General features: G+C 40.7%; 1 protein-coding gene across 3 annotated transcripts; it reads right to left on the bottom strand.

The window, feature by feature from the left end:
- Window positions 1–1,425: 1,425 nt before the first annotated feature.
- LOC116873224 (protein FAM228B-like) lies at window positions 1,426–23,430 on the bottom strand. Of its 3 annotated transcripts, none has more exons than XM_032866950.1 (9): window positions 23,267–23,430; window positions 22,483–22,613; window positions 18,039–18,107; window positions 16,158–16,349; window positions 15,436–15,516; window positions 10,849–10,936; window positions 10,599–10,755; window positions 4,954–5,061; window positions 1,426–1,684 (listed from the first exon to the last, which is right to left on the bottom strand). In XM_032866950.1, the coding sequence occupies exons 2-9, from the start codon at window positions 22,579–22,581 to the stop codon at window positions 1,678–1,680; spliced, it is 801 nt and encodes a 266-aa protein (XP_032722841.1). In that variant the 5' UTR covers window positions 22,582–22,613; window positions 23,267–23,430; the 3' UTR covers window positions 1,426–1,677. The 3 variants fall into 3 exon arrangements, with proteins under 3 accessions (XP_032722841.1, XP_032722842.1, XP_032722843.1); XM_032866951.1 differs by having other exon boundaries at window positions 23,302–23,430; XM_032866952.1 differs by lacking the exon at window positions 16,158–16,349.
- Between the last annotated feature and the right edge of the window lie 9 nt (window positions 23,431–23,439).

The following is a 23,439-nucleotide window of genomic DNA, read 5'->3' as shown; positions in this document are numbered from 1 at the left end:
TCTCTGCCAGGAGCTGTTCTAGTTCTGGGGACTACAGCCATGACTCAGACAAAATAGCTCTCAAGGGATTTATGTCCCATCACCCAAATGACTTACATCCCAAAACACCACGTTCCTTTACCTCCATGAAAGCAACGGACTCTGTCTCAGGCCGTTCTTTCAATTTTTCTGTCCTGTAATGTTCAACATAGTTAGGCACTTTCTTGGAAGCCATGGATAATAGGATCCCTGAGGAAGAGAGAGTAATCGAAGAGACTTCGCAAGACAGAAAGCAGTTTGAGTTCTGAGTAAAACAAAACAGAAATCCATGGCACCCTAGAGCCTGTTTCCAAAGGGGTGATTATGCCTCCCCCACATGTGGCCGCCGGGTCCTCCCGGCTGGCAGGCCTGGGCCAACACCCACCCCTGTCACCGTGGAGGACCCCCACCCTCACCCCCGCTCCCTGACCACCACCCCTAAGACCTAGGGCCTCCCCACAGGCTTCTTCCCCCCTCAGTGGAGTGCCTGGCCGGCTAACCCACCAACCCACTTCCAGCAGGTGACCAGTGACCTAGAGGATTAAGGGAGGGAAAAGAGAACGTCCTTTTCAAACCAAACTAAAGCACTGGGCTGAAACTGGAGCCCACTTCCCTGGAAGCCCCCGTCCCAGTAAGGGCCAGTCAAGTGTGGGGGAGGTCAGGGAGGAAGAGGGTCCGCGCACATGGGGCCTTCAACTGCCCAATCCAACGCTACCTTATAGTTTGTTTCAAATTAGTTGACGTCTTATAAATTCATACTACAGAGAATAGACAGTTTTCCTGTATGAACTAGGGCTACGATTAGGAGAGGGATGATTTTTAGTGTCCCCTTTGCCTAAGGAAAACAAAATCCTGTCATCTTCCCCTGACTGGGGATCACACTCAACATGAGCCAAAGGGTGACACACAGAATCAGAATCAGCAAGTGGGTAATCATACTCAAAATGAATTCTTAAATTTTCTGAAGTCTGTTAGAAATACCTGGGGAAGGGTGCCTGAGTGGCTCAGTCAGTTAAGGGTTAGCCTTCAGCTCAAGTCATGGTCCCTGGGTCCTGGGGCTCCCTGCTCCAGTGGGAGCCTGCTTCTCTGTCTGTCCCCTGCTCCTGCTAATAAACAAATAAATAAGATGGAAGAAAGGGAAAAAGAGAGAGAAAGAAATATAAAAAGAAAGAAAGAGAGGGAGGGGAAGGAAGGAAGGGAGGGAGGAAGAAAGAAGAGAGAGAGAAAGGAGGGAGGGAGAGGAGGGGAGAGAAAAGGAAGGGAAGGGAGGGGAGAGGAGGGGAGGGGAGAAGGGATAAAACAGGGGGAGAATGTGAGGCAATGGGTTTTAAGGGTACCTGATGGAAGGAGCTATAACTACCTTGATTCAGGAAAGATCAAGTGAAGTGAGACGGGCACTCAGTAAGGTAGCTATCATTATTTTTATTGGATTTTTCAGGCAATATTTAACATTTACAGAAAATACACTGGCAATAGCCATCAATACATGGTATTGTGATTCCTTAACTATCAGACAGACACTGAACTCAGAAGGTAAGTGGTTGAGCTCCTTCCTTGGTCCTCACCATGAGCGAGTCCCACGGGCAGATGACTTCCTCCAGAGCAGCCTTCTTTTGTGTCCCTCACCAATCAAGGATCAGGGTGTACACTCCTTGGTTGCTAAAACCTTTTAAAGGTGACAGAAAAGAAGAGTTACGTGTGATACAGGAATGGGGAGCCTACAAGAGCAGAAAGAGTTCCTCAACCCAGCAGAGCTGAGCCACCCTGAAGTCTTGTCCTTCCAGAGCTGAGTGACTCCTCTCTCAGGCAAAGACCCACCTAAACCCACCTCAGCCTCTCCTCATTCTCTCTGGATTCAAAACATGCAGAGATTTGGGGACAAGCCAACCCTATTATGGGGTGGAGGGGTAGATCACTGATGTGTGACAGGAGTTGAGGGACCCCCCCCCCATGGTCCTGCTTTCAGACTGTCAGGACGTCTGGAGTACTAATTTATACTAGGATTGTGGTGATTTAGAAAATACTACCTTCCTTTCTTCCCTTTTTTCAAAACTCTGAATCTTGGTCCTCTACCTTCACTGTCAACCGACAGATGACTTTCTCACTTGAGTAATGAAGTGAACAGAAATAAACAATGTTCCTTCACAAAATTCACCAAGCTACATCCATGTACTCTGCCTCTATTTGGGTCCAGAATCCCACCTCTTTACAGGTAAAAGGGGGTAGAGAGGATAGGGGAATGGATTTTGGGGGGAGGACTGTTTTAACTAGAAAAGTCAGAGAAGGCTTCTCTGAGGAGATATTTGTGCAGAGGTCACCCAGGTCTGGGTGAACTGAGGAAGTAAGACACGGAGAAATCTGGAGAAAGAATGTTCCTGGTAGAAGGAATGACAGAAGCAAAAGTGTGAGATGGGAGCAAAGTTGGTATGTTCAGAAAACAAAAAAAGGGGGCGCCTGGGTGGCTCAGTGGGTTAAAGTCTCTGCCTTCGGCTCAGGTCATGATCCCAGGGTCCTGGGATCGAGCCCCGCATTGGGCTCTCTCCTCAGTGGGGAGCCTGCTTCCCTTCCTCTCTCTCTGCCTGCCTCTCTGCCTACTTGTGATCTCTGTCTGTCAAATAAATAAATAAAAATCTTTAAAATAAAATAATAATAATTATTATTAAATTTTTTTTAACTTTTAAATTTTTTTTACTTTGAAGTTGGTGAGTTTTATATCTACAAATTTTTATAAAAAAGAAACCCAAATAAATAGCATTACCTAGCTTTAATATTAGTTTCATTTGTAATTGCTTTGCTGCTTAATCAAACAGTTGAGTGGGGTTCTTTCAGAGTAAATGTCTGCCTCACAGAGTTGTCCATTGTGTCTTCCTAAGGAAGGTCTAACTGTCAAAGACAAATATGCTTTCCCAACCCCTGATGCCGTAACTGGGATGTTTCCCTAAGTCACAATCTAATCCACCTCTTTTCCAGAGGGAAGCTCAGAGATTTAAGCCTCTAGTCTACAATATAGGCCCTCCGGTACCCAAATACGCAATATTCTCCTTCATAGCTGGGTTCCACTCTGTTAGAAGAGATATTTGAGAACAAAAGCCCTCCTTTTATATCATACATAGAAATTAAGTAGGATTTAAATGTTTACTATCATAAAACCTGACCCAAACAGATCCATGAGACCTTGGCCGTTAGGGATTATAGAGAAACTTACTCTTTTGAAACCTAGGATTCAAGAGTGATTCTGACTCATTCCATCTTTTAAGGCCTTTAGCTACCAAGTGAACAGGGCTTACTTTCAATACTTCTATTATTCTTGAATTTAAACTCCCATTCAAAAAGCAGCCAATTATTAAACTACCCCTCTAGGACACTGAGAAACTCACAGTGTCCACCTCCATCTCTAACAGTCATCTGTTTCTACAATTAGTCATTAATCATTTTTTCTGCTGCCCATGGCAGCATCAATCATCTCTAAAAAGCCCTCTGGCTTTGGCCACACTGCATTTATCCATCAAATTCTGAGCCTACTCAGAAAAAGGAAAGGGTACTGCAACTTACCTTGGGGCTTTTTAGAAACAGAATTGTACATCATACATGCTCATTTTTCTTCTGCTTTGCTCGGTTTTTTAATTATTTTTAATATTTTCTATTACTATCAACAGCTTTACTGAGGTGTAATTTACACACTACACAATTCACCCATTTTAAGTATAGAAATCAATGATTATTAGTGTATTTAGAACTGTCCAACCAACACCATGATCTAATTTTAGAAAGTCTAAAAACCTCAGGCTCATTTACAATCACTGTCCATCCCCAACCCTAGGCCTAGCCTAACAGTCTACTTCCTATCTCTATAGATCTGCCTTCCTGGACATAGAAGTATACAGTATGTGGTCTTTTGTGGCTGTCCTCTCACAGAGAATAGTTTTGAGCTTCAACCATTTCATAACATAACATAACTTCTCTTCCTTTTAATCACCAAATAATACTCCAGGTATAGATATGGCACATTTTTTTTTTACCCACTTACCAGCTGATGAGTATCTGGGTTGTTTCCACTTTTTGGCTATTGTGACTAATACTGCCATGATCACTCATGCGGACGTATGTTTCCATTTCTCCTGGGTAGGAGTTGAATCGCTGGGTCACAGGGTCATTTAATGTTTCACATTTTGAGAAACTGCCCAACCCTTTTCCATAGTTGCTACACCACTTTACATTCCCTGCGCCAACCGCTGTGGGATCTCATTAGTTTTAATCAGCTAGTTAAACAGATTATGTAACTATACAGAGAAATCTCTTCTTGAATTCCATAAGTAGGCAATTGAGAGGATCCCTCTGTCACACGTAGTACATACTACCACTCTCCTCGTAATATCGCTTCATTCTCGGTGTACCTACTATCCACCAAAACTAGTCGACAATTCCATTTTTCTGCTCCAATTCCAATTAAAAAAAATCTCCTAAACTTTGAGTTGTTAACAGTCTATCTTCTGTCCCTGCTTGTTATTTCTGAATGTGTTAGCAATTTGTTCTTTAAAACCAGAGTTAAGGAGCGCCTGGGTGGCTCGGTAGGTTAAAGCCTCTGCCTTCGGCTCAGGTCATGATCTCAGGGTCCTGGGATTGAGCCCTGCATCGGGCTCTCTGCTCAGTGAAGAGCCTACTTCCTCCTCTCTCGCTGCCTGCCTCTCTGCCTACTTGTGATCTCTGTCAAATAAATAAATTTTTTAAATCTTTAAAAAAAATAAAATAAAATAAAACCAGAGTTGAGGCAAGTCACCACCTCATCCCAACACAGAGGCAGGAGGTGCCCAATGTCATGCAACAGGAGCGTGGTGTATGCCTCAGCACCATTCCAGCAACTTAAAAGGATGGCAGGGGATGGAAACACAGCCAAATATCTTTGAAAAAAGCAAAGCTATGGAAAAACAGACTTACTTGGAAATAACTGCTTTTTCTTCTTGCTGAGCCTCCACAGAATGAGGAACTCTTGTCAAGGGTTTCATATCAAAACTACAATCGTTAAAATTCATTTTCACTTTTAACCTTTAACAAAATAACATGGTGTGAGGATGTTTTTGAAAACAAAACTATCTTATATTTAACAGAAATTATTGTTATATATTGACCGCTATGTACATTGTCCAAAAGACCATTATTTCAAACTAGTATACATTCTTGAGTATTTAAGAGCTACTGAAACTGACACCCCTGAGTGGTTCAGTTGGTTAGGGATCTGACTCTTGGTTTCAGCTCAAGTCATGATCTAGGGGTCCTGAGACCCAGCCCTTTATTTGGTTCCCCGCTCAGTGGGGAGTCTGCTTCCCCTCTCTTTCACCCTCTGCCCCTCTCCCTGCTCCTGTACTCTCTCTCTAGAATAAATAAATCTTAAAAAAAAAAAAAAGATTTTTCTCTTCCTCTCCATTTGTCTCTCCCCCACTCTCCCTCTAAAAAATTAAAATAAAAAGATATAAGGTCTAATATATGTCTAATTTGAGCCCAGAAGCAGAATGGAACAAATAAAGAAAAAGCAATCAAGAGATCATTGCTGTGAATTTTCAAGACTGATGAAAAATGAACACAGAGATCCAGGAAGCACAATATATACTAACAAATTAAATAAAAAGAAATCTATACCTAGAAACCTCTAGTAAGAGTGCAGAATACTAAGACTGGGGCACCTGGATGGCTCAGTCGGTTAAGGGTCTGCCTTTGGCTCTGGTCATGATCCCGGTCCTGGGATCGAGCTCTGTGTTGGGCTCCCTACTCAGTGGGGAGCCTGCTTCTTCCTCTACCCCTCCCCCTGCTCATGCTCTCTCTCTCTCGCTCACTCTAACAAAATCTTTAAGAAAATAAAATTTTTAAAAAGAACCTTAAAGACAAAGATTTTATAAGCAGCCATGGAGAAAGGATGAAAATCAGAGTAAAAGCAGACCTCTCATAAACAACAGAAACAAAAACAAGAAGCATATGTTTAAAGCATTAAGAGAAAATAAATACCAACCTAGAATTTTGTACTCAGCAAATTATCTTTAAAGAACAAGAATAAAGGGGAACCTGGGTGGCTCAGTCATTAAGCATCTGCCTTCAGCTCGGGTCACGATCCCAGGGTTCTCGGATCGAGCCCCGCACTGGGCTCCCTGCTCAGTGGGAAGCCTGCTTCTCTCTCTCTCTCTGTCAAATAAATAAATAAAATCTTAAAGAAAAAAAAAAAAAAGACTGCAGACCAACTAAAATGATTGCCAGCGGCCACCAGTAACTAGGAAAGAGGCAAGGAAGGAGCTTCCCCTAGAGTCTTCATAGAGGGAATGGCACTGCTGACTTCTTGATTTTATACTTCCCACCCCCGGAACTGAAGAAAATACCCAGTTTGTGGTACTTTATTACAACTGCCTTAGGAAACTAATATGTAAGATAATATTTCTCAAAACTGACTTCCTCTCGTGGCGCCTGGGTGGCTCAGACATTAAGTGGCTGCCTTCAGCTCAGGTCATGATCTCAGGGTCCTGCGATTGAGTCCCATGTCATGGGGAGCCTGCTTCTCCCTCTCTCTCTGCCTGCTGCTTCCCCTACTTGTCCTCGCTCTGTCAAATGAATAAATAATATCTTAAAAAAAAAAAAAACTGATTTCCTCTCTTTTCCCTGGCCCTCCAAATCTGGCCACCAAAATCTAAAATTCCTTTGTTTTACCACATCAGTCTCTTCATTTCATTGCTTTTGCCACCATCCTGAGACCTTTATCAAAACAACATAGATCCTTATAAAAACTTCAATGTTGGGGCGCCTGGGTGGCTCAGTGGGTTAAAGCCTCTGCCTTCAGCTCGGGTCATGATCCCAGATCCTGGGATCGAGCCCCGCATCGGGCTCTCTGCTCAGCAGAGAGTCTGTTTCCTCCTATCTCTCTCTGCCTGCTTCTCTGCCTACTTGTGATCTCTGTCTGTCAAATAAATAAATAAAATCTTTAAAAAAAAAAAAAATTCAATGTTCTCCAGCTTCCAGTCCAATCTTATCTCTAATCTGTCATATACAGCATATGCCAGAATAAAGTTTCCAGCATTTCATGCTCTCCTCAACTATCCTCAATGACTCCCCATTCATGACAAAATCCCATTTTTTAAGCTGGCATTAAAGGCTTTTCACAAACTCGCTCCAAAGTAGTTTCACAGACTCACCCAATGACTAGTCATCCACTTAGTCATTTCACACACAACTAGACAGTTGCAAACTGTATGATAAGTGAAAAGTACATGTGTGTCAAGTGATGGGACAAAAGAGAGACTGGACCATACTGACTAGTATAAGGAGGTGGATTAGACATGTTTTACTTCAAGATTATTTTTTTTAGATTTATGTAAGCAATCTCTACACCCAACGTGGGGCTCAAACTGACAAATTTGAGATCAAGAGCCACACGCTCTACCAACTGAGCCAGCCAGGTGCCCCAACTGGGAATATTTGATAGAGGAAGGGTTAAAGTGGCATTTAATAGTCTTGGAAACAGTGTTTTCCTCAGAAGACTGGGCATAGAGCAGAAGACCACAGAAAGGATGTGACAAGGATGCTCAGGAAGAGACCAAGAGCTTCAGGTAAAAATCCAGGGAAACCACCCATTTCCCTGGATTCTTTCCTACTGCAAAGCAAAAGCCTAAAGCTGCTGGGAAGAGGGAAGTAAATCCTACCCCCCAACCACCCCCCGCCCCAGAACAATAAGCCAAGATATGCTGCTTCTGGAAGAGAAGTACAGGCAAAACCTGTTTGCCTATGGAGAAGTAAGAGGGGTACACCTAGGACCAAGGCAAGGATCCAGCGCTACTAGGGTAAGGATAGAAGTAAAAATCCTCTGTTCCACAGGAAGAGACAAGAAACCACTTTAGGTCCAGAATCCTGTACCTAAACCAAGCAGAGATCTGCTACTATTGGAAAAGGGGCAGGAAACTCACCCAAGAACAACCACACAAGAGTTTGGCTGCCACAAGGAGAAGGGAAAGGAACTCTAAGAACATGCTATTCCTGAGGCCCAAGGATATAGAGCATGCCTTAAACTGTGGCAGGATAAGGAAAACAGAAAAAAATTCCTCTGCTCCCACTATGAGCCTAGCAATAACAGGGAAAAGCAGTATACTTCTGGGAATGAAGCAAAAACATGGGAGAGACTCACCCCACACCTCCCCCACACAGCTCTGTGAAGCAGGCTTACAGAAATAGCCAAAAACTGATAGGGGAGAAGAAATGCTTGAGAAAACCCTTCTGGCAAGCCAGCCCCTACCCGAAGCACAAGGTAAGAGCAGCCCAACGCTAAAGGCATTTGAAGCCTCCAGTGCACTAAAAGTAACAATAGCAACAGTAATACCTAAACCCAGCTGAACTTCTGACTAGATGAACCCAATTCTCCACACTAATGCTTGACAGAAGCAAAGGCATATCTGTTTCTAGACATATTCGGTCTATACTGTTCTACCTCTATTTCCTGGTATTCAATAAAAAATGACAAGACATGGAAGAAAAAAGGCTGGACAAAAGAACCTCAAATATCTAGCATTTAATAAAAAATTATAAGACATGGGCTGGGGGGGTGGGCAAGACAAAAAATAATCCATTGTCAAGAGTGAAAATAATCAGTAGAACCACATTCAGAAATGACCCTAGCATGGGACCTATCAAAGAATTTAAAATAACTATGACTAATATGTTAAAGAATCTAATGGAAAAGTGAACCTGTATAAATGGGAGAGTTTTGGGGGTGCCTGGGTGGCTCAGTGGGTTAAAGCCTCTACCTTCAGCTCAGGTCATGATCCCAGGGTTCTGGGATCGAGCCCCACATTGGGTTCTCTGCTTAGCGGGGAGCCTGCTTCCTCCTCTCTCTCTGCCTGCCTCTTTGCCTACTTGTGATCTCTGTCAAATAAATAAATAAAATCTTTTAAAAAAATAAAAAAAAATGGGAGAGTTTCAAAAGAAAAGAAAACTATGTGCAAAAAATCAAATGGAAATGCTAGAAATAAAAATAACATCAGAGACAAAGAATTCCACTGATGGGCTGATCAAAAGATGGGACACAGGGGTGCCTGGGTGGTGCCTTCAGCAAAGATCATGATCTCAGGGTCCCGGGATGGAGCCCTGTGTTGGGCTCCCTCCTCAGTAGGAACCTGCTTCTCCCTCTCCTCTCTCATCTCATGCTCTCTGTCACACTATCTGTCTCTGGCGCTCTCTCTCTCTCTCAAAATAAATAAAATCTTTAAAAAAAGAGAGATGGAACACAGCTGAGGAAAGGCTCAGAGAACCGAAAGATAGGTTAGTAGAAACTGTCCAACTGAAATATAAGCAGAAAAAAGATTTTTTTTTTTAACAGAAAAGAACAAAATAAGAGCTACAGAGCTATGAGACAATATCAAATAGTCTAACATATATATATTGGAGTCTCGGGGGCACCTTCAAGGCTCACTCAGTCAGGTGTCTGCCTTCGGCTTGGTCATGATCCCAAGGTCCTGAGATGGAGTCCCACATTGGGCTCCTTGCTCAGCAGGGAACCTCCTTCTCCCTTTCCCTCTGCCCCACCCACCTACCAGTGCTCTTTCTCTTGTGTGCTCTCTCTCAAGTAAAAATCTTTTCAAGGGGCACCTGGGAGGCTCAGTGGGTTAAGCCTCTGCCTTCAGCTTAGGTCATGTTCTCAGGTTCCCAGGATCGAGCCCCAAGTTGGGCTCTCTGCTCAGTGGGGAGCCTGCTTCCCTCTCTCTCTGCCTGCTGCTCTGCCTGCTTGTGGTCTCTCTCTCTCTGTCAAATAAATAAATAAAAATCTTTAAAAAATTTTTTTAAAAATCTTAAAAAAAACATAATAATAGGGGCACCTGGCTGGGATCAAGCCCCACATCGGGCTTCCTGCTCAGCAGGGAATCTGCTTCTGCCTCTCTCTTTGCCTACTGCTCTCCCTACTTGTGCTCACTCTCTCTGTCAAATAAATAAAATATTTAAAATAATAATGATAATAATAATAATAATAATAATTGGAGTCTGAGAGAGAAAAGAAAAACAAAGAATGGGGAGTAAGAAATAATTGAAGTGAGGGGCGCCTGGGTGGCTCAGTGGGTTAAGCCTCTGCCTTCGGCTCATGTCATGATCTCAGGGTCCTGGGATCAAGCCCCACATTGGGCTCTCCGCTCAGCAGGGGGCCTGCTTCCCCCTGCCTCTCTACCTACTTGTGATCTCTCTGTCAAATGAATAAATAAAATCTTAAAAATAAAAAAGAAAGAATTGAAGTGATAATGGCCTATTTTCCAAAAAAAAAAAAAAAAGATGTCAAACAACAGATACAAGAATCTCTGAGAACCCTAAGCAGGATAAACAGAAAGAAAGGGGACACATACGCACACACACACACACACACTCAGACACATCACAATCTAGCTATTGAAAAGCAAGGAGAAAATCTTCGAAAGTGCCCAAGAAAAAACGAAACATCAAAAATAGGAATAAAGAATTACAGATTTCTCATTTTTTAAAAATCAGAATTATGACAAAATTTTTACCACTGTCTCAAGAACAGTTTCAAATTCCAAAGGTTCTATAATTTCTATTATATTAACCATTACCTGCTCCTTTTACAAAATTCACTTTCTATGTAAGTTGTAGGCAGCTTAAGCCACTCATTTGGAGTCATAAAGTGCCTTGAATTAGAAATTCTTGGGAATCTGGAATGCAGTTTGGCCTTTTCAATCTCTTTAAATTCTTTCATTGTATATATTTTGCCTGCAGGAAGATTATTAACCTAAATTAGCACAATTAAATGCAACTCCCATTGCTCTTGGTTATAAAGTCACATAACAATTAGGCACTAAGTACCAGTCTCACACTGAAGAAGAGTTCTTTTTTCATCATCTTTGTCATATTGTGCCTTTTTCAAAGGATCACGAAATGGTGGAATGGTAACCTACAAGAAAAACATGTCTCTTGAGGACAGGATTGCAGGTCTTTTTCAGTCTAAACTAAGCATCTGTGTATGGCTCTTAGGCCAGATGAATCAAGAATATAGTCTTGGGGTGCTCAGTGGCTCAGCTGTTAAGCGTCTGCCTTCAGCTCAGGTCATGATCCCAGGGTCCTGGGATTGAGCCCTGCATCAGGCTCCCTGCTCAGCAGGAAGCCTGCTTCTCCCTCTCACACTCCCCTTGCTTGTGTTCCTTCTCTCGCTATGTCTCTCTCTGTCAAATAAATAAATAAAATCTTTAAAAAAAGAATAGTCTCTACATATTTCAGAGTAACCATTATATATATTTAACACATTACAAAGAAATGAGGGCCCTCCATCACAGTTAACTCTAAATTTTTTTTTTAATTTTTAATTTATTTGGCAGAGAGAGATCAGAAGTAGGCAGAGAGGCAGGCAGAGAGAGAGAGCTGAGCGGAGAGCCCGATTCAGGACTTGATCCTAGGACCCTGAGATCATGACCTGAGCTGAAGGCAGAGGCTTAACCCAGTGAGCCACCCAGGGGCCCCATAGTTAACTCTAATTTTAATAGCTTTTACAGATCATTCTAATATGAATTGATCTGATTCAGATCAAATATTCTTCTTAGACACTCTACCCAAATGCAATAAGTGGTAGTTTCTTAAAGGTTACGATGTCCAATCTGAAACTGTATCAATAAATTATTCAAACTCAACTACACTAAAATTCATTGGCCTAGCTTGAACTTTGAATGGATCTTTTGTCTATGTCATGGGTTGACTATTTGGAAAAAATTATATCACTGAAGTATGTGAGATTTTCCAAATGTTAATACATTTCATTACACTATAATTACATTCATTAAAATCATTACCACTCTCATCAGAAAAGTGTTAAGGGCATTAGGAAGCCATCACACCCACGATGGTGAATATTTCTCAAAAATTCAAATTTTTGCTTAAAAATCCGTATTTTACTATTAGCAACAAATATTGTCAGCTGTTTTTCCTGAAGTGACAGACTTACTTTATTAAAATGTCTGCCAAACACCCAACACTTAATCACAGATTGTAAGACATTCTTTCAAGTAAAAACAGTGTACCGTTAAAAAATAAAAATTAAACCAGTAGAGCTCACAAGTCATACAATCGTGCTGCATTTCAGTAGGCAGCAGAAATGCTCTTTGCATACTTTCCATTTCATCACACAGAATATTAAAAAGATGTGTACTCAGGAGTAAGATTTAATAAAATTAGTAATTTTTAATGTTTGGTCAAGGACATCTTAAGTGAAACTAGATTTTACTGTGAGTGCACGGCAATGAAGATGATAATGACCACGAGTTTGATTTGGTGACACCGACTTAATAAGAAGTTCTAAGGTACCAGCAGTTTTACCCACCACTGATTTTGCCCCATCAGAGCAAATGTCAACATTATGAAAAAGGCAAATGATATTCAGCACTATTATTATGAAAATTTTTTTATGAAAATACTTGGCCTTATGGACCCCTAACAGGCTTTCAGGGTTCTCAGAGGTCTATATTCCTCTTTGAGAACTGCTGCTATAACTTCAAATGCTCAGCTAAACTTAAAAGTCACCTATCACCTCATCATTTAGAAAGGCAGCATGGTAAAAGAACTTCAATTGTGATACAAAAAGATGTGGTTTCAGGGCCGCCAGGGTGACTCAGTCCATTAAGCCTCTCGTTATTTCTGCTCAGGTCATGATCTTGGGGTCATGAGATCCAGCTCAGAGCTGGGCTCCACACTCACTGGGGAGTCTGATTGAGATTTTCTCTCTCTCCCTCTACCCCTCCTCCCTTTGGGGTAAGCATGCATGCTCGCTCTCTCTCTCTCAAATAAATAAAATACTTAAAAAAAAAAAAAAGACCAGGTTTCAAATCCCAGTTCTGCCCTTTACTAGTTATGTTACTAGCTAGTTTATCTAAGGCTCTAGCTATAAAATTTCAGTTTAACTTTCACCTGTTAAAAAAGGGACAATAACACATACACACAACCCAATTTAGCAAAACAAAAAAAACAAAAACCTGCTTTGTCTGCAAATGCCAGCAGTTTAAAATGTCTATGATTCAAATGAGGTCTATGGCTCAAGGATTTTAATTTTGTTTAATAATATGCACTCTTATCAGCAAAAGTGTGGGAAAATGGACTCTCTGGTGGGGGTACAAATTTATACAGCCATCCTGGAGAACAATCTGGCAATATAGATCAAAATTATGTATAACCTTTAACTCAGCAATTCTACTTCTAGCAATTTACCTATGGAAAACCTTATGAAATAGTTACAGGTAAGTTCATCATAACATCATTTATAACAGCAATAGGTCAAAAATAATCTAAATGTTCACAGTAGGGAATATGTTTAAAAAAATGGTGGTATAGCAAGATACCATATATAGCTAGAAACACATCTACGCTTTGCTATTTACAGCTGTGTGACTCTGGAAAAGTAACTTAACCAATTTGTGTCTCACTTGCCTCATCTGCAAATTACATCATGTGGCAGCAGTGAAGATGAAAAAAAAAAAAGTCCTCACATTTGGTTAAGCCCTCAGTGCAAGTTAATATTTTTTTAAGATTTATTATTTTATTTTTTTAAGATTTTTATTTATTTATTTGACAGACAGAGATCACAAGTAGGCAGAGAGGCAGACAGAGGGTGGGGGGAAGAAGGTTCCCCACTGAGCAGAGAGCCCGATGCGGGGCTCAATCCCAGGACCCTGAGATCACAACCTGAGCCAAAGGCAGAGGCTTTAACCCACTGAGCCACCCAGGCACCCCAAGATTTATTATTTGAGATGGGGAGAGTGGGGAGAGGGAAGAGAGAGAATCTCAAGCAGACTCCCCACTGAGTGCATAGCCCAACTCAGGGCTCGATCTCATGCCCTGAGATCATGAATGACCTGAGAAGAAATCAAGAGTCAGAGGCCTAACGAACTGAGCCACCCAGGCACCCCAGCTGTTATTAACAGAATACTATGCGATGATTAAAATTATGTATTTACATTTATTGACAAAGTTCTTTCTTTCTAAGATATGGATTAAAATTATGTATTTACATTTATTGACTAAGTTCTTTCTTTCTTATTCCTTTCTAAGATATGGAGATGGCAAAGTTCTTTCTTTGTCAATAAATGTAAATACATAATTTTAATCATGCTTCTTTGCAAATCATAGAACTATTGAGGAAAAAAAATGCAGATTATAAAACATAACGTGTGTTACAACAATTTGTAAAATAAAAATGTGTATATACAACTACATATAGAAAGTAGTCTTGGCTATCCAGAAGGATATACCAAAAAATGTTAATAAGTTCATTCTGTGTAATGAAATCGTGAGGGTTTTTTTTTAAGATTTTATTTTATTTTGTTTGATTTATTTGAGAGAGAACGAGAAAGAGAGAGAGAGAGAGAGACAGAATATGAGTGGGAGAAGGAGGCAGAGACAGAGGGAGACACAGACTCCCCACTGAGAAGGGAGTCCCACACAGGGCTCCATCGCAGGACCCTGAGATCATGACCTGAGTCCAAGGCAGACACTTAACCAAATGAGCCACCCAAGTGCCCCTTAGACTGGTTTTTTAATTCTTTATTAAAAAATAGATTTTGAGGGCACCTGGGTGGCTCAGTTGGTTGAGCAACTGCCTTCGACTCGGGTCATGATCCCGGACTTCCAGGATCGAGTCCCGCATCGGGCTCCCAGCTCCTTGGGGAGCCTGCTTCTCCCTTTGACCTTCTCCTCTCTCATGCTCTCTCTCATTCATTCTCCCTCAAATAAATAAATAAAATCTTAAAAAAAAATAGATTTTGATGGGGGGCACCTGGGTGGCTCAGTCGGTTAAGCATCTAACTCCTGACTTCAACTCAGGTCATGATCTCAGGGTCAGGAGATTGAGCCCTGCATCCATGCTGGGCAAGGAACCTGATTAAGATTCTCTCTCTCTCGGGGCACCTGGGTGGCTCGATGGGTTAAGCCGCTGCCTTCGGCTTGGGTCATGATCCCGGGGTCCTGGGATCGAGCCCCACATAGGGCTCTCTGCTCAGCGGGGAGCCTGCTTCCTCTTCTCTCTCTGCCTGCCTCTCTGCCTGCTTGTGATCTCTCTCTGTAAAATAAATAAATAAAATCTTTAAAAAAAAAAAGATTCTCTCTCTCTCTCTCTCAAAAAAAACCTTTTTTTCATGTATCATGAAAATGGTATTAAATTTCTAACAAATTTTTTAAAGTCTATGAAATTTTAAAATATTACCTATTACCCAATTATTATACAGTATTTTCAAATTTTACAGAGGTTTAATTTACTTTGGACTTTACTTTTTTATTCCTTTCTAAGATATGGAGATGGCAAACTATTCTTAAGATGTAACTGCATTCTTAGGGAATCACTAAATAACTACTTATATATTAGGGCTACTCAGAATAACCAACCACATAATACCAAAAATAAGAAATCTATCCTACCTTCAGAAAATTCGGGTCCTCTTTGCTCATATAAAAAGGATCATATTCTTTGGGATCATAATGTTCTATAAATACATTTCCCTATAGAAAGGAAATAAAACTACACATAACAAGAGGTGCACGATTAATTTTGAATGTTAACAAAACTCAAGAGTCACACAGTTGCATTCTTCTACTTCAAAACACCATGAATGACAAATACAAAGGGGAAGGGAAGACCAAATTTGAAATTAAACTTAATGTAACCAAGTAATAACTATTATAGTGACAGAAGGAATCCACTTAAAATTTGCAAGAATAACAAATGTTGGAACACTAACAGATTTGGAAATTTATTTTTAAAAATGCTTCCTAGTCAAACATCTCGATCTCTTAGAAAGGCCAAGACAAATATTTTACAGTTTTGTAAATAACGGAGTTCTAGAACTATATATAAATATCCTGAACCTGGATGTTTATATATAGGAACCTGGCCAAAATTTAATCGGTATATAAAATTAACAATTACATTTAAAAAGCAAAAAATACAGATTCTAATGTACACATTTAAATCCAGACCTAACCCTCTTCCCTCCATCCTTTCCACATACCCTGGATTTAAGAACAGTATACGCCATAACAGAGATTAATATAGAGTCAGAAGAGGCAGGCTGTTTGGACGATTATAAAGATAATCATAGCTTTAAACCAACTGAAACAAGTATCAAATGACCTCTTCATACCTTTTTATTTACATATTTTAAAAAACCATCTAATTCTTCTTGTCTCCTTTTTTTAATCTTCTTATATGAACCAACTTTTTCTATAATCTTCTTCTGGAGAGGATGTGCAACATGGTCAACCCATCTTTTATGTAACATCTCTTTTCTCCTTGCCTTTAAGAAGTCATGATGTTGTAAATACTTATCTAGTTCCTAATAAACAGTGATGGAAGAGACAATTATCTTAAAGCTATGTTGTTCTAAACTTTAAACTCAATTACAGTCCTAAGAATAACCCACAAAGTCATTCATTAATTCAATCATTTATTTGGCTTCTACTGGGTGACACATACCATAATGGAAATAGTGAATAATACACAGACAGATTAGACAACATGCCTGCTCTCCCTAGAGAGACAGACTACGAAACAAATATACAAAACAATTGAGGGACAATATACCAAAATATATACACACACACATGCTAAAAACAGAGACTCAGATACCTGCACATCGATGTTCATAGAACCATTATTCACAATAACCAAAAGGAAAAAACCCATCTACAGATGGATGTATAAACAAAATGTGGTATATATACAAAATGGATTATTAGACAGCCATAGGATGGAATGAAGTTTTAACACATGCTTCAAAATGGATGAATCTTGAAGACAATAATGCTAAGTGAAATAAGCCAGACACAAAAGGACAAATATTGTAGGATCCCACTTATTTGAAATTATTTAGAATAAGCAAATTCAGAAAGAGAAAATAAATTAGAGGTTACTAGAGAGACCTCTGGGGCAGAGGGGATGGGAACTCATTACTTAATGTGTATGAAGTTTTGGCTGGGATGATGAAAAAGTTTTAGAAATAGAAATAGATAATGGTGATGATTTCATGACATCCATCTATTTGGAAATAGTGATAATGGTTGTACAACATATGAATGTAATTAATGTCACTGAACTGTACCTTTAAAAAAATGGTTAAAGATAGCAAAGTTATGTTATATATATTTTACCACAACGGGGAAAAAAGGACTAAATTTTTCTTTTTAATTCCTAGAGGGGGAGACATTCGGGATGGGCCTTAAAGAATGAAGAGTTGTATAGGAAGAGGAGGGATGAGAGAATGTGGAAGAGGTATATACTATGGAAGGAAAAAAAAAAGACAAGCGTGAAGAAGCAGGAGCACAGCACAACCTGGCCAAAACGGCAAGCAGCCACCAGAGAAAACCATTGATTTAGGCTATAAACTAAAACTTCTTATCCAAAACGTATCTACTTCTCCTCTAGGAAATGAAATCATGTGATTGCTACAATCAACAACATGAAATTCACAACCAACCAACCAACCAACCAGGAACCCTGAGAGCTTCTCTAGGCTCTATCCCCCCACAGCTTCATGTCATAGCAGTTTTCAACCATTCTTAATGAATAGCTCCTTTCCTTTTTAAACAATTCCAAAGAAAATTTTTCTTTACAGGTTACCCACTCCAGTGTTTACTCTACATGCACGTTCATCTTGTCTTATAATTAAGCCCATCCTCTTACAGTTAAAGCCTCCTTCCTACCTGTGCATCCCTGAGTAATTATTGGTCAGTGCGTTCCAGTAACAGCTCTTAAAGCTCTTAATACACACTGACTCCACAGAAGTCCCACTAGATGAAAGCACAAGCTGGGGAAAACTCTTACAGAATCCCCACAAAGTATAAAAAGAGAAGTCAATTAAAACAATCTCAGAGATCGCTTAAGGTTAATCCTAGGGGCTAAGGAGTGTTTTCAATTCTATTTTCTCTATTTTTTAAAAAATTTGTATAATGATGATGTACTACATCTAAAATGGATAAATAAAATTTAATTTTTAATTGTGACACATTCCGTAGCCAATTCTTACCTTAATCACATAATTTTCTCTATATAATATTGATTGAATAGCTGCATCAGTATCTTCTTTAGCTAATGCCTAAAATGACAAAATGAAATTTTGAAAATCCAATCTTAAAAATAAAATTATTGGGGTACCTGGGTGGCGCAGTCAGTTAAGCATCTGACTCAGTTTTGCCTCAGGTCATGATCTGAGAGTCCTGAGACTGAGCCCCATGTCAGGCTCTGCACTCTGTGTGGAGTCACCTTCAGTTTCTCTCTCCATCTCCCTCTGCCCCTCCCCACCCCATTCTAAAAAAAAAAAAAAAAATTTAAAATCATATTATTAATACTATCTGGACTTGCTTTTATGTGACAGACATATCCCTGGAAAGTTCCCTGTAAATACAATTTTCCTAACTTCAAATCAGATCATCAAGTACTTTTTTCTTTCCTGTAAGACTTTTAATTTATGTGTGAGAGACAGAAAGCACGAGAGGGGTGAGGGTCAGAGGGAGAAGCAGACTCCCTACCAAGCCAGGAGCCTTCATCAAGTACTTCTTAAAGGGTGTTTGAATCTTTCCATTATTTGCTTTAGCTCATTCAGGGGCAAAAAATAACTCAGATTACAGACATTTTGAGTTCCAGCATGGTCAAATGACTTGCCCAGAGTTGCACGATAAATAGAACCCATCTTTTTTTCACATTTCATAAAATGCTTTTACCTTTATAAATTAAAATAGAGGGGCGCCTGGGTGGCTCAGTGGGTTAAAGCCACTGCCTTCAGCTCAGGTCATGATCCCAGGGTCCTGGGATGGAGCCCCACATCGGGCTCTTTGCTCAGCGGGGAGCCTGCTTCCTTCTCTCTCTCTCTGCCTGCCTCTCTGCTGATTTGTGATCTCTGTCTGTCAAATAAATAAATAAAATGTTTTAAAAAAAAGTTAAAATAGAATTAGGCCTCTATTTGAATTCATTCAGTCATTACTGAATTCTACTTTAATTCATTTAGTCATTACAGCTTCAAATATTAATAGATTTATTTATATACAAGTTGTATTTTCAGGGTTTTTTTGAAGATTTATTTATTTGTGAGAGAGTGCACATAAGCATGTTGGGGGGGGCGGTTTAGCAAATCCCAAGCAGAATCCTTGCAGAGCGTAAAGTCCAAAGCAGGGCTCTATCTCACAATCCTGTGATCACGACCTGAAATCAAGAGTCAGACACTTAACCAACTGAGCCACCGAGGCATTCCACATTTTCAGATTTTAAAGCAACAGTCTTCACGAGATAGTTCATAACATTAATTTTTTCCACTTTCATAACAAATCTTCCATGAATACCCACCAGAAAATACAAGAGGCTGTAAACAGATTACTGAAATTGTACACTTAAAAATGGTCAAAAATAGGGGCACCTGGGTGGCTCGGTGGGTTAAGCCTCTGCCTTCGGCTCAGGTTATGATCCCAGGGTCCTGGAATCGAGCTTCGCATCGGGCTCTCTGCTCAGCAGGGAGCCTGCTTCTCCCTCTCTATCTGCCTGCCTCTCTGCCTACTTGTGATCTCTGTCAAATAAATAAATAAAATCTTTTTTAAAAAATGGTCAAAAATAGCAAACTTTGATGCTATATATCTTTTACCACAATGTAAATATGATTAATTTTTTTTAATTTCCTAGAGTGAGAGACATTTGGGATGGGCCTTTGAAATCTTCTGACAATTATACAAAAACAAAATATTCTCAAATTATCAATCATTGGAAGTAGCAGTCTTCAATTCCACTACTCTTGTTTTCAGAACAGATGAGTAAAATCTCAAAACCCAAGAACTAACCTTCCCAAGGATGGTTAACACCCAGGAAATTAAGAGTCATGGGAGTTAGCCAAGAACTAGAAGCCCAGAAAATCCTGCACTGAGTCAGAATTTAAACTCAAGTAAAGGGGTGCCTGGGTGGCTCAGTTGGTTGAGTGACTGCCTTTGGCTCAGGTCATGGTTCCGGGGGTCCTGAAATAGAGTCCTCACATCAGGCTTCCCCTGCTTTGTGGGGAGCCTGTTTCTCCCTCTCTTTCTGCCTGCCATTCCCTCTGCCAGTGCTTGCTCTCCCTTGCTGTCAAATAAATGGATAAAATCTTTTTAAAAAATGATTTAGGGGTGCCTGGGAAGCACAGTCATTAAGTGTCTGCCTTCGGCTCAGGTCATGATCCCAGGGTTCTGGGATCAAGCTCCATATCAGGCTCCCTGCTTGGCGGGAAGCCTGCTTCTCCCTCTCCCTCTGCTTGTGTTCCCTCTCTTGCTGTCTCTCTCTCTGTCAAGTGAATGAGTGGAATCTTTAAAGTAATAAAAAAAATTTTTAAATGATTTTTTAAAAATTCATAAAAGGGGTGCCTGGGTGGCTCAGGTGGTTGGGTGTCTGCCTTGGTCTTGGGCTGTGATCTGCAGGTCCTGGGATTAAGCCCCACTTTGGGCTCCAGGCTGGGCAGGGAGTCTGCTTCTCCCTCTTCCTCTGTCTCTCCCCTGGTTTGTGCTCTGTCTGTCTCTCTCTCAAATGAATAAAATTGTTTAAAAAAAAATTAAAATAAAAAAAATTTTTTTTAATTAAAAAAAAAAACCCTCCAGATTCATTTTCTTTGCTCTTTCCGTCTCATAGAGTTGCTATTCCTGGCAAATCTGTTGTTCTCAAAACCAATATGGGTACTGAATTAATATTCTAGACAAAAATATAAAAAACAATCTGAAGATGCTGGAGACTGACCAAAAGCAGAGAGAAACAAGAATGTAATCAACCCTCGGAAAAAGACCGTAACATTGGTAGAAGTTTTAACTTTTTATGGACTTTTGTCTAAGAGCAGGCCTCCATCAGAGCTAAAGGTGAGAGCTCAAACTCAGAAACGAGAAGTTTTACAGAATTCAAGAATTAGAAGACAGGGGGACCTGGCTGGTCAGTCAGAGGAGCATGCAACTCTTGATCTCAGGGTTGTGAATTTGAGCCCCATGTTGGGTGCAGAGATTACTAAAAAAAAGATAGACTTAAAAAAAAAGAAGAAAAAAAAATTAGAAGACAGAGTTCAGGGCAATCATAGGAGCTGAAAGTCAAAGGTGAAATACTTGGAACGAGAAAGCTGTAGAGGAGATGCCACCAATTTTACAAATTAACTAACCAAATCCCTGGCAGATTCTTGAACTATGTATGTACAAGGCAAACTCCTTTGGAAAACAGTCTGGCAGTTTCATAAAAAAGTTAAATTCGGGGCACCTGGGTGGCTCAGTATATTAGGTGTCTGCCTTCAGCTCACATGGTGATTCCAGGGTCCTGGGATTGAGCCCCATATCCAGCTCCCTGCTCAGTGGGAATCCTCCTTCTCCATCTTCCACTACCCCTGCTTATATTCCCTCTCTTACCATCTCTCTCTCTGAGTCGAATAAATAAATCAAATATTTTTAAAAAAAGTTAAATTCAGGGACACCTGGGTGGCTCAGTGGGTTAAGCCTCTGCCTTCGGCTCAGGTCATGATCTCAGGGTCCTGGGATCAAGTCCCGCATCGGGCTCTCTGCTCGGCAGGAAGCCTGCTTCCCCTTCTCTCTCTCTGCCTGCCTCTCTGCCTACTTGTGATTTCTGTCTGTCAAATAAATAAATAAAATCTTAAAAAAAAAAAAGTTAAATTCACTTATTACATGACCCAGTCATCCCACAACTAGATACCCAGGAGAAACGAAAGCATATGTCCATGTAAAGACATGTACATGACTATTCCTAACAGCTTTATTTGTAATAGCCAAAAAATGCAAATGACCCAAATTTCCATCAGCAGGATGGACAAACTAGGATATACAGCACTCAACCAAAAAAAAAAAAAAAAAGGGAATGAGGTACTGATACATGCCACAACATGAATGAATTGCAAAATAATTATGGTGCATGAAAGAAGCCAGATAAAGGGAATACATGCTGTTTAAGATTACATCTGTATAAAATTTTTTAAATGCTAAACAAATGTAGTGACAGAAAGCAAATCAGTGGTTGCCTTGAGGGTTGGCAAGGAGGGAAGGATGACAAAAGGGACACAGTAGAAGGAAACTTTGGGAACACTGAATATGTTCATTCTCTTGATTGTGGTGATAGTTTCACATGTGGGAACACATCAAAATTTATCAAACTGTACACTTCAAACATATGCAGCTTACTGCATATCAGTTATAACTTAATGAAGTGGTTTAGAAAAAAATTACAATAGTTTTTAAAAACGCAGTGTTAAAAGTGCTTCAGGACAAATTTTATAACTGCTATATGGAAAACGTAATCATTTGCCATTGATTCCACCTTAAAAAGCAAGTAAATGAATAGCAAACAAAAGTTAGTAGAACGAATGGAATAATAAAGAGCAGAAATTAAATATAAAACATAGGGAAAAATATTAAGCACAAGCCACATCTCAGTACAACTACCCAAATACAAACTTCAAAATGCCATACTACCGTTACCTCCATAAAAGAAAGTGGCTGTGGTTCAAACCATTCTTTCGATCTCTTGGGCTTGTGAAGCTTGTCAGTTAACTGATCATCACTGTCTAAATTTCTCATTGTGGTCACAAAAAATAGAGCCCCTAGGGAAACTAAAAAAATTGAGCTTATTTAGTAATGAGAATTCATAGTCCTTTCTCTTCTGCTTAATTAACAATCCTCGCGACCACGAAGGGTGTGGAACAGATTCTGAATTAGTAGCCACCCACACTTTCCCTAGTAAGAGGCCTTCACCATCGTTTTTGATTATGTCTTCAGAACCACCGTCTTTTAAGCAGGAGAAGTTCTCACTGGACTGACGCCAGCAACCCCGGAATTCTAGGCTCTTTCCATGTCCTTCTACCACACAGCCTGTTCGAGCCGGCGTGGCAATTACCAGACTGGCCTCTAGGGGTCGCACTGCAGTTTTCCTGACTCAGGACCGCGAACCCAGGGAGTTGCAACTTTCTGGCTACTGAAGCCCACGCGAGGGGCTTAGTAGAGAGAGAGGGGCTTTCACAAAAATTTGTGTCCTCAAGTTCTAGGACGCCCAAAGCACCCCCACACACACACACACGCACACCACACCACCACCACCACCACCACACCTCGCCCGCCGATCGTCACCTGAGGGGGATGTCATTAGGGCTTGCGCCCGTCGTAGACCTACAGGACCCACCACCCCGTCCCTTTCCTCCCATCCCGTCAACAAGATTAGTGCCTGCTCCGCCCGGCCTGGCAGGAAAGCTGCAGACCACCCAGGTACCTCAGCTCCCTTCCCAAGCACGCGAGGGGTCCTGCCCCAAGGCCCACGGCCCCGCAGTGGCCGACTGCGACAGGAGAGTGCGCCCCCCAGGGCCTGCGGGCCCGTCAGCTTGGGCCCGTCGCCTCGGAATGACAGAACGTTCGAGTCCAGTGTTTACTTGACGTAGCCCCCCG

The sequence above is a fragment of the Lontra canadensis genome, unplaced genomic scaffold, assembly GCF_010015895.1.
Source record: "Lontra canadensis isolate GAN:19392208 unplaced genomic scaffold, GSC_riverotter_1.0 scaffold32, whole genome shotgun sequence".
Taxonomy (NCBI): domain Eukaryota; kingdom Metazoa; phylum Chordata; class Mammalia; order Carnivora; family Mustelidae; genus Lontra; species Lontra canadensis.
This window is presented reverse-complemented; position numbering and strand designations above follow the sequence as displayed.